The sequence below is a fragment of the Triplophysa dalaica genome, chromosome 5 (genome assembly GCF_015846415.1).
Source record: "Triplophysa dalaica isolate WHDGS20190420 chromosome 5, ASM1584641v1, whole genome shotgun sequence".
Classification (NCBI taxonomy): Eukaryota; Metazoa; Chordata; class Actinopteri; order Cypriniformes; family Nemacheilidae; genus Triplophysa; species Triplophysa dalaica.
Window position 1 is genome coordinate 6,360,945 of NC_079546.1, and position 20,411 is coordinate 6,381,355.

The 20,411-nt window shown below is 38.3% G+C and overlaps 2 protein-coding genes across 2 annotated transcripts; both read right to left on the reverse strand.

Moving 5' to 3' along the window:
- Nucleotides 1-690: 690 nt before the first annotated feature.
- Nucleotides 691-5,310, reverse strand: pus7l (pseudouridine synthase 7 like). The gene is made up of 8 exons (XM_056748405.1): nucleotides 4,300-5,310; nucleotides 4,057-4,216; nucleotides 3,780-3,975; nucleotides 3,594-3,692; nucleotides 3,432-3,513; nucleotides 2,935-3,230; nucleotides 1,477-1,530; nucleotides 691-1,396 (listed from the first exon to the last, which is right to left on the reverse strand). The coding sequence occupies exons 1-8, from the start codon at nucleotides 5,051-5,053 to the stop codon at nucleotides 1,055-1,057; spliced, it is 1,983 nt and encodes a 660-aa protein (XP_056604383.1). The 5' UTR covers nucleotides 5,054-5,310; the 3' UTR covers nucleotides 691-1,054.
- Nucleotides 5,311-5,822: 512 nt separating this feature from the next.
- On the reverse strand, nucleotides 5,823-12,430 carry twf1b (twinfilin actin-binding protein 1b). Its single transcript, XM_056749343.1, has 9 exons — nucleotides 12,361-12,430; nucleotides 11,600-11,677; nucleotides 11,252-11,430; nucleotides 10,574-10,669; nucleotides 10,390-10,494; nucleotides 8,890-9,015; nucleotides 8,333-8,483; nucleotides 7,730-7,851; nucleotides 5,823-7,391 (listed from the first exon to the last, which is right to left on the reverse strand). The coding sequence occupies exons 1-9, from the start codon at nucleotides 12,383-12,385 to the stop codon at nucleotides 7,224-7,226; spliced, it is 1,050 nt and encodes a 349-aa protein (XP_056605321.1). The 5' UTR covers nucleotides 12,386-12,430; the 3' UTR covers nucleotides 5,823-7,223.
- Nucleotides 12,431-20,411: the final 7,981 nt, after the last annotated feature.

Below are 20,411 nucleotides of genomic sequence, written 5' to 3' on the forward strand. Positions count from 1 at the left end.
GAAATGGGTTTTGATCCAGCCCTAAACCATCAATACGGCTAGTTTTTGGACCAGTTTTTGGAGGGTAATATTTCTTGTCTTATGATTGAAGTTCCTTAAAATTCGGTGGACTTGAACCATGACGTTCACATAGAGTAACCGAGAGTTTTATCCCTTTTGTAAAATCAAAACACGGAAAAGTTGGGACTGAACAAGGACTTTTACATACAAAGCACAAGAGTACAAACCCCTGAGCCATCAACATGACGAGGCCTTCAAAACATTTTTGGGGGTAATATATTTTGTCTTATGATTGAAATTCCTTAAAAGTCGGTGGACTTGAATCAGGACGTTCACGTAGAGTGACTTCTACGCCTGAGCCACTAACTCTGCACTGGACACTGCATGCTTGTTACACTTCTCCTGGTGATTTTATCTCTTTAATACATACGTGTTTCTCATAAGAAACTTGAGACATTATCCAACGCTGGGCTTGAATGCACCCTGCCAAAGTCCAGTGTTCATTACCCCCGATCCACTGAACACCAAAAGCAGAACATGAGCCAGAAAGCTTAGGTCAATCTTTACACTTCAATGTTTAATATGCATTTAATATGTTCCAGTGGTAAATAGAGAAGGGAACGACTTGAACCACAATACACCAGCCAAAGATAGCTTGTCATCTTAATTAACTGTTTTTGAGACCAGGTAAACATACATCTTATATTTGGATTTTATTATAGTAATAAACAAACTTTCATGTTAACACACCACTGGTTCTGAAGATCACATCACCTATCCCAAGTCGCCCAATGCTAACGTTAAATTGTGTATTTTGATTCATTCCAGAGACTCAAGTCTTTTGAATCGGCTCACCATAAGATTATGACAATTATGATAGGTTGAACACAGCCTCCACTGAAGAATATCGACGACGACTTCTCTACTTTTCATCACCCCCATCTAGTGGTCATTAAGTGGCACATGAGGCAGTTATTTCTGAACCCTTCAATCAAATGTGATGTGTAACAAAAATATCCTTATTTAGTCTTGAAACATCTTTCCTCAATGTAAATTATGAAACATGATATTTCATAATCTCCCTGAGACACACAGTAGCATAACAGGAAGCATCCAAGTCAAACGCTATTGAAAGACTGGGTGCACAAGGCTCGTCTGATTGACCCATCATCTGTGATTCCCTTGTCGTCTGTGATTCCTCTGCGGTCCGAAAGCTGTAAGTGATTTTCTGTGGCTTTGCGAGCAGAGGGCGATAACAACCGGGGATGTTGAGTTTAAGAGGAGTCACTCTGAAACGACATGACCCCAAGCCATCCTTGGCCAATCTGTCCTCATACCATTTCCCCAGCAGGTTTTCCGGGTACTTGACATTATTTCCTGGCATTGTCAGAATCACCTATAAAGATATTAGTATCAGATATTAATGAGCAGTATATATAGCAGATATTATAACAGGAAAAGACATCTTGACATTACTTGTTCTAATGAGAAAACATCATTCATCTCCTCTTCAGCAGTAACCACTTGAACCTGCAGAACAGAAAAATAAATGATAACACTTGAGCATTTACTGACTGTGACATCACACACACACACATATACATTTTGAATTTATGATATACTGACTGACATAAAAACATATTGTTTCTATTATATACACTATGATTGAAGTTCTATCAGGTTACTCTGTGTGGGTTTAATCTACTTGCATTCTGTTAGCCAATCATCTATCATGGTCCAATATGATAGGTTCTTTATGTAATTTGTTAGCCAATGAGCTTGCATGCTACCTGTACCTCCCGCATTTAAATATCCTTGCTCAGTTGGCTGCTGTGTTTGATAGTTCATGAGGGGTGGCTGCTGGTGTGCGTCAAGATGGTGAAAAGATAAATATTTCTTCCAAGTTAACTAAATGTTACAAATTGTATGTGACTATATTACCTGTTCTTAATCATGTTACCTTATTATGGTGGAACAAACACCGGTATCACTGACAAATGTTATTTTCTTAAATTTTAGGTAGTATCTGTAATTTTCTTATAAATGGGTGTTGCCGTTTTTTTTAACTAGATAATTGTTTGCTATGACATTCATTGCTGGTTTAGGTAAAATGTAAGTTAAATTGAGCTTTTTCTCAATATGACCCTTGCAGCCATGTTGTTAACAATGATTATAAACCTTGTAGCCATGTCCATACATATAGGTTTAACAGTTTAGCATTAACAGTACATAACCCCAACAAAGAAGAGCTACTACAAACAGGTAAGGCAGACTGATTGATTTTTAATTGTTGCCTACAGTGGCTTTTTTGCTCGGCTACTTTGCAGAATCAACATTTGAATGTTTACTTTTCTCAAAAATCATGTTTTTTTATAGTGCATTCCAATCAAACTGCAGTTGGTTTGTCTAGATTTAAGCCATAAAACAAAAAAATACAGCTAACTAACACAATAAAAACATGACGTAATACAATTTTAAACATGATTTAAGGTTTTTTTTATAAGCAGTTATCTTTAGGTGTGTGATTCCTTAATCATCCCCACCTGCTTTGTTGAATCAGCTCATCTGAATGCCATCCAATGTGCACTGTTCGTGTACCTCTAGGACCAGGATTGGAAAAGTGTTTTAAAACGGACACCCCACCCAATAATGAAAATTGTCATGTACTCACCCTCAACTTGTTTCAAACTTATTGAACACGTCCCCTTTAAGAGGGCGGTACACTGAAGTGAATGTTTATTATTGTGGTGCGCAGTGGTTGAGTTTGCAAAAAGTTAGATTAAATGCACAACGTTTGTTAATGCAGAACTGTCTCCGTGTATCTCTGCTAGCACAAGAGCCGCAGCATCCCTTTAATGTTGACTCTCTTCAGTGCCTCACTACAAAAAATGATTTGTCATATGTGACCGCATTAAACTGCAATAAACATCTAACCTGTGGAGCATTCAGTTCATCTTCTGTAGTGTTCTTGCACCCTCTTTTAGATCCAGACCACACCAGATCTCCCTGGACAGCCTTGAAGCCCAGTTTTTGTAGCCGGTACGCGGCTGCTTCGTTCCAGACTCTGCTGCAGTAAGAGTGCAAGTAGAAAAGCCTCATGGCATGGGGCAAACCTAGCCAGCCGCGTGTGCATCCTTCACGTCCGGTCCCGTACCGATGGAGCGCGCGGAGCATGAGTCGCTCTCTGGCTTTGTAAGCTGGCATCAACGCTAAGCTCTCCTTGGCGGACCCTGAGATGCAAAAGTGAATGATTACAGGACATTTTATTTAATGCAATGCTCTTAAATTCCAGTCAACTGTTTATGGCAGTATATAACAAGTAGGCCAATAGATAAAGCTCATGATGGTTTATATATATATACTCATTACTAATCACCAACATTTAAGATGTAGTTGTACAAACTTTATTTAGAAAAAAGCCATGCCCAAACCTGTCAGTAGAAAATGCTGCTTTGCCTTGTTTTGGAGGTTGTCACCATCCTCTGGGGTGAAAAACAGCTTTACAGAAGTTTCCTGTTCAAACATAAACAGATTTAGTGTTTTCTAACTAAAGTGTTCCATCTGTATACATGGAATGCCCCTGTAAGTAATACCATTTCCTCCTTCAGAAGTGCGAGCCCTATTTGGTCTGCTTGGACACATGTTCTGCTGCCAAATCGCTGGGGTCCGTAGTAATTCACGAAACCATTGTTCTATAAAAATTATGAAATGAAATTTAACAACGTAATTGTAATTTATAGTATTATAGTATACTATTGGTTAATAAAAGCAAGATTTACCTTTACATGTTCCACTGCTTCTCGTATAAGCGCTTCTAACATTGCAAGTTCATGTTTCCTGTGAGGTTTCAGGTCTCGTATAACAAGTTCAAAGTGATTTCCCTGCAGTCTACCAAGCTTGAGGGGTTCACAGACAGGGTGGATATGAGAGATCTTCATTCCCCTCCTCTCAAACTCTGCAGCCTTCTCCAACAACCTGCCAATATATGTTTGTACATGGTCAACAACAAATCTTACAGCATTGTTAACTGATATTATCTGTATGCTTTGTATTTACTGTTCTGGAGAGATCTTTTTCACCACCATGGACTGGTAAGTTACTGCTTTCTTGTCTTTGATTCCTGCATAGGTAAAATCGGACGGAAGCACTCCGAGCACCACAGCCATGTAGCTGATGGCCTCCAATGTCTCCAGGTTCTCTTTTTGCAGTGTGAAAGCTGAGGACAAACACACTTGTGTCTTAGTCAGATTTGCATACAAGATAAGACGCAAGTGATGTTTATGACTAATCTTTGCTTACCTGTGTATGACACCTCTTCCTCTTGACAGTCTGCTATCCCTCTCTTCTTGGGTTGCTTGCTCTTGTCCCTCAGCCTCACTGTAATGGAGGTTTTATTCTGGTCTGTAAAGCTCTTGGTTTCAACAAGTTTCCCAAATCGCAAGCTGACAAAATGGTGAACTGAAGTCCGGTGCTCCTTGCTATGATCAGGCAAAAAGGTGAACACACAACCAGGTGCTTTGGCATCAATGAACCTGAAGAACTCCTCAGCTTCTCCTTCAGAGGACAACTTTGAGAGCTCCTTAAAATCCTGGTCCTCTCTTACCCGAATCTCTGATTGGTTGGTCACAGTCTGAAGGAAGGGGAAGGTTTGTCGTACTGCTCTGTGAACGACAGCTCTGAGGTTCTTATCAGCAAAAGTGCCCAGTGACAACTCCATGTTTTCCTGTTCGCCTTTACATGGGCTGGTTTTCGCTCTTATTTTATTAGTAAAGTGTTCTAGCTCTTTCAACACGGATGGATTAAGGATAGCATTTAAATCAAAGCAATCCTGATTAGAAATGTCGATTTCATCTGGTTGAGTTTGTTTTGATTTAACATCTTTAATCGTTCCTTGATATACAGTTTTTATCTGCGTTCCTTGAATATTGGGATTTGTAACTAGTTGTCCATGAGTGTCTATCTCCGTAACCACAAAGTCTTTGGGCGAGTTTTTAATAGTCCCATGGAAACCTTCATGGTCCGATATAAAAAACGGAAGAGTCTCCCACTCCATTTTATATTTCCAGGACGAAATGGGCGATTTATAGCCCTGTAAATGATTTCTGAACACAGGCTAATGCAAACGAGCTGCTGCTCGCACACTGTGTGGACTACTAAACTACAATGCGCGTCTCGACATTATTATTATTATTATTCTAGTTACAAAAGCAGATTTACTCTAAATAAATGATAATAGAATCTGGAGCAAAACGAGCACAAAATTACTGTTGCTTCTACTCACATGCGTTCAGTGTTTATTTAACTTCACTTCCGCTACACGTGCTGCCGACGCTGTGCTTCTTAAAGGGACAGCTACACTAAAAGCAAGCTGACCTGTTAGCAAAGTATGCTAACGTATTTTCCATGTATATGAGAGAAAATTACGTTTTTACTCCCATCAATGTAATGTTGAATGTAATTTTAAGATCCGGGTAGCTATTGTCTTAGAATACGTGAATTACTCTGGTAACATGATTCTAGTGTTCTCACTATTACCGTGTTGTTGACACACTTGTTGAAATAATTAACATTACAGTGCGTTTCTTGTATTTATGAAACATTGACAGGTTACTGTAATGTTGAATTGGTTATTCACAACATGAAATCTTATCACTTTTACCTATGAATAATAGTCAGAAGGGTTTCCACTTTTATTGATCAAATAGTTTTGAAAGTATGTTCACCCTTAATGTGTATAAGTCAAATATTTATTTATCGACCCTGGTGTCATTCAGTTGTGACAATAAGACAAACATATTATTACAGGTATTACAAACACCTCATTGATATTTGTACTTCAAATCTTTTTATTTCTTATACCTCCCTCTTTTATATACAATGCATAGAAAAAGACATTGGTATCATTCGAGACTTTATAATACCTTCACATAGAAGAGATGTTAATAGTGGTTCACCTATAGTAAATCAGTAGATGGACTGACATACAAGGATTTTGTGATTTGTTGTCCGTTCCGTTATGAGTGGTTTCAACAACTTTCAATCTATAAAGTGAACTGCATGCACTATACATTATTGTGGCTGCAAATGCAATGAGATGGAAATGAAAGACAAAATAGACATAAACCTGAAACCATGGACATTTCAATATGTCAAACATTTTCAACATACAGCTGTACAGGTTTATAAAAATAGTGTCTCTGTGTGTTTTGTCTTTACCAGAACAATGCGGAAAAATTGCTAAAATGCAGCCAGAATTACTTCTTCGGATTTCTGTTTCATCATGATCATTTCATTTCTATATAATTAAACAGCTCTATGTTAAAAAACACATCAATTTAAACTTAAAACACATAAAATAGAAGGAAAAGGTATTGGAACATCTTCAGCACATTATTCTTGGCAAATCCTTCATTTAAATAATCTCAACACGAGAGCTACAAGGGCGAGGAAATACTGATGAAATTACTTTGGACTAATCTGTTCACTTTTCAGAAGCTGGGGCCTTTAATTTTTAATGGGAGCACTAGACCATCAATCAGAAAGTTAATTAATTATGCTTATAGTGACTTATAAAACATAGCTGACCTCCATGATCAGGGTCAAACAACTACACAAGACTAGACCTGCCACATAATGCCTAACTTTCCAGGCTTGTTTCTCAAACAGAAATCAAGTCTAATCCTAAAGCAAATGACCCTGTTCTAGTACCAATTTCCTAGACAAATTTTAACATTAGTCTTTGGCTAAAATTGTATTTGACTGGAAACCCATTGTTTAAAATCCAATTTATACTGTACCTTGGCTAGACTACATATCTACTTATGGGAAAGCATACCCTGGAAAAAAGTTGTTTCTAAAAAATATCCTCTGGAACATCTATACGAGTATCTATTTTAACAATAGGCACCCTGTAACTATTTAACCTGGCCTAAACAAATAAGTCAGTCTACATTATGCAAATGAACATTGTAATAGCGTTAAAACCAGGAACATCACAGGTGGCATTAGCTTTGTAAATACATTCTTGTGTACCGCAACCTGTTTCCTCCTTGTATCACATCGTATTGCAAGCTACAAAAATAAATTCACAGGCTTAGTGTTGTTTTTTGTGCATAGATCAGTCTACAGGGCTGTGGTCTATATGACTCAAGGTAAACTAGGAATTCGATATAAGGACTGGGTTCTTTAGACTAGGTGGAATGTACCACTGTCGATCCTGGAATTTAATCGTCATCGGCGCCATCGCCTGGTGGCCGTGTGATTCTGCGTCCCCCTTTTTTTCCAGTTGGGCCCTTGGGCTTGGCAAAAGCTTGCTTGTGTGCATGCTGCTTGGGATGGACCTCTTCATAAAGGAAGTCACTAGTAAGTTCATCACCATTGTCAATCTCCAACTGGGATGAAAATGAAACGAGAAACCGGTTAAAACTAACATTTATACACCCAACAATCATTTCAGCCTCGTTGCACTTCTGCATTGAACCTAATGTATACGTTTTAACCATTGTGATATCATATGGATATGGTAGCCTCCCTGTGATATAATGGACATTGGGTTATATACACCATAAGTTAATTTTATCACGATATCATAACTGGATCTCAGCTAAAAAAAGCACAAGTTTGTAAACGTAGTAACTTCACAAAGCCAACGACAAACATCTTTACATTTTATTAGAAAACAGTCTTACAGTAATTAAATAGGATTGCTGTAACCAATATCACCTGATACCTTTTTCGCAATTTCGATGCCCAGATTTTTCTCCACTGTGTCAATAAGAGGGTTCTTGCAGCTTGAATACAGCATTCTCTCTTTGATGCTGCATTTATAACCAGGCATAGAGTAGATAAACACTGCAAACACACACATAAACACTCCTTTCGTGACCCAAGAAGCCCTCTCTAGACCCCTCTCAAGGACTCAGCCCAGGGATACCATAAAGAAAGTAAAACTGTCAACATATTCATGCTTCATTTTTTCTTGCAAAGAGAGATTTACATTTTTTTAGATTTTCATGTCCTATTGAGCTAACTGTATAAAATCTTATGAGAAGATGTTTTTTACTACACTGTACATATTTACAATTAAATTCTATTTATGCACAATTTAACTTAAGCATTTTCTATATTATAAATTATAGAAAATGTGTAATCTAATTATAAAAAATATTTATACATTCAGTATATTAGTGCACAGACGCTTCATGGATCCTCATGAGTCTGCAGATGTAAGGGGTCCTGGTATAAAACCATCGCAATATTTAAGATAGGTCACTCAACACAATAAACACCAGTATAGGAATGCATAATTTATTCTCTTTTAGGCCTCTCTTACCCGTGGCCTCAAGGTAGTCTCCTTCATGATTGTGTTTGTAGAGGAAGAAGTGATATCTAGCCGCATCTTGAGGAATCCTTTTTGGCAGATCTCTCAATTCTGTAAGGGTCGTGCTGGACAAGTTTATGGATTCTTTAGGAAAATCTATTTCCTGTAAATGGGACGGGCAGAATCAATAACTAACAGTTAATCAGAGAGACTACAGACATTTCCATCAATAATAACCATCAATAACCCCGACAGTAATTTTCATCATAAACAGATTCTGCCGAGCTCCGCAAGCATTGTCGGCAAGTGAAAAGGCACATGTGCAAGAGAAGGAAGTGCAGATAAAGGGGACCAAAATGTGCCAGCCCTTCTGCGTCCACTCGCTTCGGAGAAGATTATTATGAAAGGCCTGTTTGTTATGCAAGGTGGAGCGTGCAAAACAGAGAATATCTGGGTCTAAAGTGAAGACAGTTTCAGCAAATATGTGATACAGGTGCAACACAAAAGGCTGGATAAGATGCTATTGTAGAGCTTTTGGGAGCAGAACGAATAGAAAAGGCCTGATGTACCAGTTGAACATAGTTGAGTCTTTTCTCCCTGAACTGTTCCAGGGCTTGAATAGCGTCCCTCTGCATCGGGAACGCAATGCCTTGAAGCGTCTGCTGCTTTGTGTCAACATGGATGTCTGTCTGGAGCTGTAGAGATACACACAAATGTTAAACCACACATACACACAGCGCAAAGGTCAATAATGACTGTCAAATCTGATTTCTGCAATCTGAACATTCAGGTTTTAACGTAAACATCGTTGGTAAACTGTTGGTAAATGTGCATTTAGAGTTAATGATGCGTTTTATGTTTTTATTATGTTTGTCCCATGAGCGCTTTAGGCATTTCTCACACCGGCATCGCGCCCACTGTACAAGCCACCTGCTTTACTCTCTTTTTCATCCAGGATTGGGAGCATCTTTTCATCAGCCCATCCACTCAATAAAAGCAATCTCTCTCAGCAAATTAATAAAAATAAAACATCACAAAGCTGCTTTTCTCTCGTACATATAGATTAGGGTAGTATTATCCGCCTCCCACAACAGCTGCTTTATAGGGCTCGCACCCAGCGCTCCGATTGGTTGATTTCAGAAGCTTATCCTTTTGAAACAGCCATTGAGCTGTTGAAGTGTGAGAGCATATCCTTTTATGGTTTAAAGGGGAGCTAGTGATGACTGCCAGCAGCATCTCCCGCAATTGGTTCCAGGAGGTGGTTTAAATGAGAGACCGCGCGTGCACTTTCTAGGGTCAAACAAGTCTATTTTTAGGTTCATGTTTGATGATGTGCATTACATTTGTGGCTTTACTAGACGCTTTCCTGCCACAAATCATGGTAATACATCAGGCTTTGAATTAAAGGGGGCGAGGGGAACTGTGCATGGTGATTTGGTTGACCACAAAACTACAGTGCATAATTAACTCAGCCGAAGAACCATTAGAAGATTTACTACATATACAAGATTTTCCCCCTTACAAAGATTGAACTAGACATCTAAACTATTAAGCTTATTTGACAAAAAGAATATAAAAGACATTAGTGGAAGCATTCTAGACTTATGTTTACTAAAGAGCACATTCTGCTTAAAAGGATCTATAGTTTTGATTGAAAGCCTAAAGGGGTTGTGTCTAAAGTTTATTTTTAGCAAGGATAATTTCAGTCTTCAGTGGTTTATATTGCACATTTGAGCATTAACTGTTTTAATGTGATGCAGGCTGTGAAAAGAAAAAAATTAACAGCTATGTTGAACCATACATCAAACCTGTAGTCGGTGTCTTAGAAAAGTGAACTTCTGTTAATCATTTCACACAAATAGGGGGATTTTCTTAAAAAAAGCATAACTTAATTCAAATTGTTCGGGGGAGAGGGTGAAAAACACCTAATGTGTGATATATTTAGTACTGAATGTAATAAAAAAAATTTTTTTGCCTGAGGTATTGCATACAAAAGGCCTGACTTGGCTTTCGCCTTATTTTAATATAGGTGTACACCCATGCTGTGTTTACGCTGATGTCAGCCCTACCTCATTGAGTTTAATTTGCCTCAGTTCTTCTTCTGCGGCCGTCAGAGGCAAAGGCGCCGCCTGGGAGGTGAGGTACTTTTTATAGCCGTTTAGAGACACATCATCCTGGGCAGACAGACGCATTAGTAACCATCCATTCATTAGGGTGTTTGCTTTTAAGAAAGACACAAAGTGTGTGTTGTACCTTCACTGTGCCAAAAATCTCGTCTTTAATGTGGCCACCACCAAACTCTTTCTTCAGTGTTGCCCTCGTGGCAGCATATAACATCTTTTGTCGGACCTAAAATAAAAATGCTATGGAATGAGCGTATAGAGCGTGAAGCTTTCGAAATGACCTCAGTTTGGCAATAGGATGAACTTGGTTTAAACCCTTTAAACTGGTTCTGCACCAAAGAGCGACTGATTTGTGTGATTGGGACTTAGGCCATTTCGGTCTCCCTCTGGGTGCTGGCCACAGGGAGAACATTAGAATTGCAAATTTCTAGCACAGAACCACAACTGTCTGTTTTCTGTCTCAGGTCAACCGTGCTTTTCACAAAAATCAATTGCGTGGTGAAAAGTAGATGTCAGACATCTATTCAATTCAGACACACTCCCTTATAATAACACTTATACAATATCTTTAATAAGTATATCCATAGCAACACAATATTGTTAATATAACACCATATGTTTGGACTGATATAATGTGGCCCAGAAAAACAGTTTGTTTAAAAGTAAACAGCTTTAAACCTAGAATACTATATAAGGGCTGGATGGATTGCAATACAATCACTGTTGCCGTCTCATTACTTTTACTGTCTTCATTTGAGATATGGCAGGACAAAAGCATTAAAAAAAAGCCTGGCTTAAAAGCACTTACTGGAGAGTGGTCTGGAGACCAGGCCAGAAAGATCCACTCATAACCCTGGTTATTGGTGGTGTCTAGTCTGTAGAGAAGGTACGATGGCATGTCATCCTCCACAAGAGGGAGAACATAGCTGTCCCATTCCTGATCCCACTTCTTAGAAGACCGCTTGCTTCCGCCAAGAACCAGCTTCTCTAAAGAAACAACAAAGAAATTAATTTGTGACGTTGTAATACAATTTCAGGGTCACATTAGATAATCTATACCTCAAAGTACTTTATGATCTATTATTTTATGTATGCATGGTCCAAAATGACCCAAACTAGGTGGTCCGCCTCTTAATGAACATGAAAGTCGTCTCACCTTTTTCAATGACTATTTTGATTAGCCGATATTCTCCATTCCGAGCTTTTCCAAAGATTTCTTTCACTTCCCCGGTAGCTGGGAACAAAGAGCACACACAGAAGACAATGACAGTATTTATTCTGGTCCGAAACAAAGCTGAGCATCAATGGAAATCCGAAGTGAAATTTGGCTGATGAATAAAAGTGAGAAGAGGCATTGTTAAGGGGATCTCTATCAGTTCTTTAAATACATCTCCGATATGACTAAGGGTTTATAATCCATGATGCAATGTGACTTTTAACCAAAACTTCAAAATTAATCTCACATACTTGTTGAACCGGTAACACAATCCCACTGCAGTAAAATCCCAATGTAAACAGATGTTCATTGCATAATGCCCAGCAAACACCTTTACGCATTGCTGACACAGTTATATTACCAAGGGACCTTTGGAACCTGCTTGCTTCATTGTGCATTACACTAAAATACAATCTCCCTGCACACTGATGATCAAAGACTCTCTGCCAATCTGAGTTTATTTGCATTACCATATTAAAGCAACAAAAGGCAAAGTACACATAACACAGATTCAGTTTCTGACTTGTTTACTGCGAGCTGCAAATTAAACTCTTACTTACAGGGAAATTCATTCCCAAGCGACGGGCACAACAGGTTTATCTGTGTTTATAAACACTCGCGACAAATTTGCGCGACAGCGATGCAATAGACGCGCCGGGTTTTCTTTCAATAAACAATAAAAGACAGTAAAATTACTGTACCTTGGATGCCGGTTTGATGAGACATTCTGCCTGCTTGATGGTAGTAGTGAAAGAACACGGAAGTCGCAGACTGAACTACAGTAATGTGAGATGCCTGTCATGTGACGTCACGGCGTGGCTCCTCCCTCCCCGTGCCGCACACGTTTCGAAACGCAGAGGCGTGCGCTATTTTTAGGGACTTTAGAAATGTAAATATGTTGTGTTGCAAGTATTAAAATATATGTAAAAGTTCAGGCTAAGTTTGACACGTTTGGAGACAAAGAAGTTGCTTATTAACACTGCAATATTAAGAATGAAAAATTAAATTACATTTAAAAATACATTTACACGCAAGTTTAGGGACCACCTGGGTTTTAAACCCCTGGGCCCATGTCTTAACAACTAGTCTCACCGACTCGCAACCAGTTAGGACTTATCAGTCTTACTTTTCATATTTTAAGTAGCCCTATATACCCTTTATTGTAACTGATTTAAAGTTATGACCAGTTTTGAAAAGAAAAATGAGGACTAAAACCAAGACTAGTCTAAGGAGTTCATGCATCCGGAAGACTTATGATTGTTATGATTTATAAAAAATACATTTACATTTAGGCATTTGGCAGACGCTTTTATCCAAGGCGACTTACATTTCTTAATCCTATACATTTTACATAGGTATTTGCAATCCCCTGGGATCGAACCCACAACCTTGCTCTTACCACTGAGCTACAGGAGCTACATAATATTTTTTGTTATTTAAATGTCATGTTTGTATAGATTTTGGGCTTTGGTCCAACTCAATCATATTCCAGTGTGCGAGCAATACAAGTTTTGTTATCAGGTTTTGTGAAAATCTTAGTAGTCTCATTGGATAGACCTTGGAACGGTGGACTTTTTCAAATGCAGGGTTGGGCTGCAAGCATCCCACAGACGTACTGTATAAATACACTGCCAGACCTTAGTGTTGACTCAGTTGCTGTGTGTGAGTGTTAAATGAACCGCTCTGGAGGGAGGGGCCGCACTGCATTCATGGACAAGCCCTGATAAATGCAGACTAACGTCCTTTGAATGAAAGGTTACTGGGACACACGCCCTGGTGACGATGCCCTTAATCAAGATCAAGTCACCAGTACTTACACATGTCATTACTTATTCTTCTTTAGGGAAGACACTTTCTAACAATATTCAATAAGATCTATGGGAGAATGTTAAAATATAGTGCCATTGTTTTGGTTTGTTTCGGTGGCTAAAAGCCCAGCAAAAACATTTACATTTGTCATTCCCTAATGCATCATTTTATCTTATGATGAAATTGCTCATCTGTAACAAATCAATGCATTAACTTGGGTTGATATCGGTGCACAGTCATTTGTTGTTTTTGCTCGTTTAACTAAGCAACATGAAGCAGAGAAAGGATACATAAATATAACAGCTCACAACTTTGAAATGCAGAACATCAATTTTTGGCATAATCACAATGTTGACAACATACTGCATAATATGTAATACATTTCATTATCATCAAACCACTGACATGCACCGTGATTTGGTCAAGTGATAAAAAATTCTTAGAATTTATTGTTAATAAAAATTGGTTAGCAGAATTTTGCATACAGTTGGCTAAATTAACCTAATTTCCACCATAAATATAATCCCAATGTTCAATGCTTGCATCTTCGAACCTCTAGGTGGAGCCATTATTCCTTTGTTCCTACGGTTTCCTCAAGAGTCTTTCTTTTCTGAATAAATATAAAATGTTAATCCTGGAACACAGTACGATGTCTCAAGAGAATGTACTGCAGCATTAGCTTTCTGAGCCCAATTCATTTTTCTAGGTTTAATGTCTAATTTCATATTCTTGACAGAGGGAATGTATCTTCATTACTTGAAAAACACTTCTGTAACAAGCAGCACTCAACAAAAAGGTAGTTTGACTTAAATGCACAGGAAGAAGTAATAAAAAGACAAACGTATACATTAAGAGTCTTTCCACACAAATGATTCACAACATCGACCGGCCTTCCTCTACTAATGGGAAAATAAATAGACCTATCCAAATCTGCAAATCAGGTGTTCGTCCAGAACTGAAAGGGCATATCAGGAAACATATGGAGGCTATAACACAAGCCGTCTCATTTGTTTGGATGTGTGTGTGGCAATGTTAGAGAAAAAAATGAAATACATGTAGGCTTTTGTTTGTGCGTGGGATGCGACAGAGAAAGGTGGAGAACAGAAGAGACAGTGCCAGAAAAAGATATTTCTGTTCCTGACTGTGATATTAGTGTACATAATTGGGCATGAGCTCATAAAAACAGCTACTGTAATGATGTATACAGAACACTAATACTTAAGTATAATGGATCAGTTAAGCTCCCTTTAATTAAACGTAATTTTTATTCGACATCACTACAATGAAATTACAGAGATAGCTTGCACAGGATTTTCCAGACACCCTCTTATCCATGCAGAAATATTAAAGTGTTATACTCTCTTTAAAAGTTCTCCAAAAAATGCACAGGAAAGGCAGTAACGTAAAACGGATGAATGCTTCTCTAATTTATCACAGTTGAAAGCAGTCTGGCAACCATTTGTCACCATACTGATAATCTACTGGCTTTGGCATGGCTGTGCTTGTTTATATCTCACATCCAGATGGACGTTACCAACTCTGGGTGCTTAAAATTTCATGACCTTCAGTGGCAGGAGATTTACGGCCACTGCATGACATCCAGAACAACAGGTTATGAGAAGGTTTTATTGGACAGTCTCTTGAATTTGTAGTCACATACAAAAGTCACATACAATGTTCATAATTTTTGGAATGCGATTCGGAGCATGCTGTACGATGACTAAACAAGACAAATATTGTCTTAGCGACATGATCTGCCAAAATGTGTGTTTGTGTGCATTACAATTCTTCATTCAGAAATCTATGTATTCTTTATTCACATTCATATTCTAAATGACAGAGTTTAAAGTCAGTATATATTTTTTTAAATTTCAACAACATGGTCTTTCATGAGTTCCTCAAAAGCCATGAGATTTCACACATCCCTGTGCTGAATGAGTCACAGGATTATCGAGTTATAAGCCTGGCTGGCACACATCTCCGCACAATGAATTATGGGAAGTTGGACACATGGTCCAGCAGGCAACAGACTCCATGACCTTGTGTAGTCAGTCAAATCAGACTATAGTTTTAACTCCTATGAAACTCAGAATCAATCACAAACTGTTGCATTTGATTGCATCTAATCTGTGATGTGTATTTGAAGATGCACAGAATTTCCATTGTTTATTGCTGTACTCACAACGTTAATGAAAAACACCAGGAAACAAGCTACAACAAATCACAAAATGAATACAGTTGTGTGCAAAACATTGTTTGTGGCATTCTCTCAAAGACAGATGCAACATTTCCCGTACACATTTTCCACGGTAATTCATTTGTGTCCATACCGTTCTATTATTGTACATTGTCTTTTTATTGTTAACCGAGATGCTTGTTAATCTACACATCAGACAGTCTCTCTTGCCCAAGTGGGCAGTTACTGGCAAGGATAAAATGCAATGTGAACCAAACCTTTTGCTGTTTAGTTGAAGGTCAAGCTACGTAAGTTTAACATTTGCTTTACACATGGTTGTCCCTGGCAAGTGCAACCAAGTCTCCCCATCTTACGACATTAATTTATCAATGAATCATGATATCAGAACTATTCTCCTATGCTGCATTTCCTTTTTTTATTAAACTCATATTTTACACTACCACCAGCAACAACAGATGATATACATTAAGGGCTACTCTGGAGAACGGCATAATGTATCTCTTGGTTTCGTAATGTTTTTTGGGGGGGATGCTTTTGTAATCACCCCATCTATTACTCGGGTCACGAAATGCAGCAGAGCCATCAGTCACCGGAGGGGGAGGGACATCCCCAATACCAAGGAGAGAGAATCTCTTTGATATGCTGCAATTATTGTGTAATTTAATTTTAATGTATAGCAGCAAAAGGGAAGCAATCTCGCCGGACCAAATGGAAAAAATGTTACTAGAAGAAAGGAAAGGATAGAAGCATCCTTGTTTGTGTTTTCACATTCTTTTGTTGGTGGTCCTCTTCTTCAACAAATGGGTGGGGTGGGAGACCGGGGAATTAGACGGTACTGTGACAAGCACTCTCCATTAGGACACATCTCACCTGTTATTTTGTATCCTCTTTCGGCCTGAATAAACAGAAAGCCTGCTATTCAATCTCTTTCTCACCTCTCATGATCTCCAACACAATGGAGGTCTCTTCTGGAGTCGTGGGGAAATGATAACATTCTTGCTAGATGCAAATGATAAAATGAAAATAACCATAAAACTATGATGGGAAAATATAATTTGTTGTTGATGTCAAAGGGCATCCGGCCACCAGTAAATTCCAGAGCAAATTCAAATGTCATAGCTAAATTAACCAGATGCCAATGTGGACAATTCATTAATTAATACATTGCAATGCTTAATTAGCAACATTTATTGAAATAAGTTAAATGAAATAAATAAATATTACCGTAATAAACTTCATTTGATTTATTTTAGTGCTGGGTTTGCACTTCATGTGCCACTTGAGAACCACTGTTCTGCTCTTTCTTTTGGCCATCTGTCTGTGGCTGATCCAATTTTTGATACCAATAGTCCAAAACATTACCTAAGCTGCAGTTGAAAACATTTTTAAACTTTAACTTCAAATGTAGACCTTTTCATTAAACATTCTAAAACCTACAGCAATTTAGATTCACTCTGCATCTGTACAGTATGTTCTCCCTACCCGAATAACCCATCTCAATCTATACGAGTCTTCTCAGATGACTGTCGTAACTGATATTAATTGGCTGGCTTAATTCTACAGCAATGTATTTGACCGTGAAGATTTCAGTCGAACAGCTGAAAATGCTTTTCTCAGCATGAATAACTTTCACAAATTCAATTAACATCACCTCGGTTTACACACTGCCATTTATCAAGCGCTGGTACGGCACACTGTGTATTCGTGTGTGCGTGTCTTGAGGAGTGGTGCAGAGGGATTTGTTTAGAGTGATCTATTGAGGGATTTTGAGGCGGTAAATATCTTTCACCGAGAGAGCCATTAGAAACGCCTGCTTAGCTGGATTAGAGCATGTTGAGAGTGTGGTTCTCCCTTCCATTGTAGTCTTTTCAATTTCCCTATTCAGTCTTTCTCTGACTGCTATGCATAGGGATCAGTTACTTTCTTGGACCTTATGCTGCCTATAAAGGACGATGACTTGGCTCATAATGGCAGTATATAATAATTAAGCAGCTTTCTATAAAATAACAGCTGATCTTTTTTTAGAATCAAAAAGAAGTGGATGTTGATATCGGTACCACTGGTAAATAAACTTTACAACCAAAGTCTCTGAAATATTCTTGTCTGAAATGGTCCTTGTTAAAGTGAAGTGGTCACTCTTTTTGTTGAACTTTTTTAGGTACTTTTTGAGGCAACACATTTTAACGGATCTTTGTTTTCAGCCACGGTTGTTAACAGCCATCCCTGCAAATGTTGTGCATTCTACAACTCAATATACATCATCCAATAAGCTTCAAAGGCCATTCCGTATTCAAGCCCAGGCCCTCACACACAATCTGTCCAGAAACCAGGGCCTAATGAAGAGCCCATGGGGGGTCTGGATATCAGAGTGATGCATGGAAGCATCTGAACGGACACCTTTTAGGACAGCAACCCGCTGAAAAAACGATTAGAGGGCTGGAAACGTGACCCCCACAGCTTGCTAATGACATTTCTACAAGCCAGCCCAGAGAATATTAAAATTTTGCCCCTCAGTGGAAGGATGGGTGCTTTCATGTATGATGATGATTGCTGCTCATGACTGGCTGATGATCCTCAAAAAGCGCTGCTGGAGCAAGCAGAAGAGGGTTTTGGTACAACAACATAATTTACTACCTATGGCAATAACGGCATAATTGACAACAGAGCTAGAAAAGCACCACAGTTGTAAAATGGTTATAACTGTCAGAAAATCTGTTTCTAAATCGGTTATATTAGTCTTGTTTTACAGTTAAAATATCAAGTGTACATGTACTTGTTGATATTTACCTTGAGGAAAGAAAGACTGTGAGAAAATTGTCATCATATTCTCCATGATGTGTACACCATTTATGATTTCTTCTGTGGAACAAGATATTTTTATCACCACACAATGGAAGTTTATGGCAGACAATTGGTTACATTATTTTGTGTTTAGCAGAAGAAAGTAGGTCATACAGGTTTGGAATTAGGTGAGGGTGAGTAAATACATTTTTTTTAACTATCCCTTTAAATTAAGCTAATAGTCCTTATTATAAAGTTACATTTTTAAAACAATTATTTCAAAAATAGTGTTTGAGAAAATGCACAAGAAAACAAAATCAAATTTAATACAATATTTTCTTGCGTGTGTGTGTGCATGTAATAATGCACATTTCACAAATGCATTATGCTATATTTGCATATTTGCAGAAAAATCTTTAACTTGGTCGTATAATCAATATCAGCCATATGACACGTACAGCTCTTGGGAGGAAATATGACCTTATCTGTGATTTGTTCTTTAAGACGAGCCACTTTTCAAGCCTGGGGGGGGTTTGCGATTGGAGAATCCAAGAGCAGACAATAATCTAATGACGAATGAGGTCCACAGCTCTGTTCGTGGCCTCTCAGTGGAGGCCGAATGCTGAATCTGCTCTATCATTGCTTTAGTATGGTAATGATGCCTTGTGGGGGTTTTTGAGATGGAGCTGGTATAGCCATAAGTGGATCGGGAACACCTGAGTCCAACAGACCAGTCGAAAGCTTGAGTGTCACAAGCTACACGGACAATCATAAAAACAAAAAGAAAGTAAGGATCAAATATTATTAATATGCATTGCCGAAGACGATCTTGAGCACTGACAGCACTTGTAAGATCACCAATAAATTCTCAAACCACACTATAAAACTTTCTGACTTCTAACATTTTCTTTGTTTGTTTTGAGCTTTTAAAGTGTCAATGTGAAAAATAAGAATCCGAAATCTTTCATCTTTCCCTAAGAATAAATCCGTTTCTGTGCCGAAGACCCCCGGCGAGATACAGTTGTTTATATGTGCGCCGTACCACTTCTGTACCAGAAGACCAGAGGGGGGCAGATCTCTTCAGGTGTTATTCGCAGAACAGACGTGCACCACAGGTGGGCAGAATGCGTTTCTGAGGATTTTTTGTATATTCATGAGTGTGCCAGTGTGACTATGAATGTGGGTCGCTCTGATGGTAGTCAGAGATGAAAAAGAACCCAGCAGGGAGACTGAGTTTGTTCCCCACAAATGCTGTTGCCCTCACAAACTCATAATTAGCGCTACTGAACCAACGCACTGCTAAATAAACACAAAGTTCAAAGATTAGCCCACACTTGCAGCAAAATACTCTAGTGTTTTACAGGCCTCGGGCTCTGACAGGTGTCCTATATATTCAGCCTGTTACAACTTTGGCATTTATGAATAACAGAAACAGAAATGTCAAATCATGGATTTTTTTAAATAATGTTTAATGATCAGAGTCTACATGTGAAAGATGGAGCTAATGACAAACAGGTTCTGAATGTCTCATAGTTACTTGATTGTGACTGAGTTTTATATTGCTCCCAAAAATGGCTTAATTTTATTTAAATTGAATTCAGAATTATTTGCTCTCACATGTAAAAAGGTCCACAGGTTTTACTCATCCATAGTTTATCTGTTTGTGACAGAGACTTTTATTTTGCAATTTTAATTGAAAATAATAAAATGCTCTAAAAGTTAAAACAACAAGCACTGATTGGCCGACTGTGTCTTTTCTTGTCTAGGTGAATGCAAAGCCTTTTAAAAGGAAAACCTACAACCATTAGGCAAAAAGAGCGTAACGGCCAATGCTGACACCCTGGCTTTAACTTAATGCAGGAATGGAGACTGGATGCTAGTTTTTTGAATGAATGTCAATAGGTTTTGTAAGCTGTTACGGGTTTTCCATTTGGAAGTATTACAGATCATCCAGTCTCTATAATA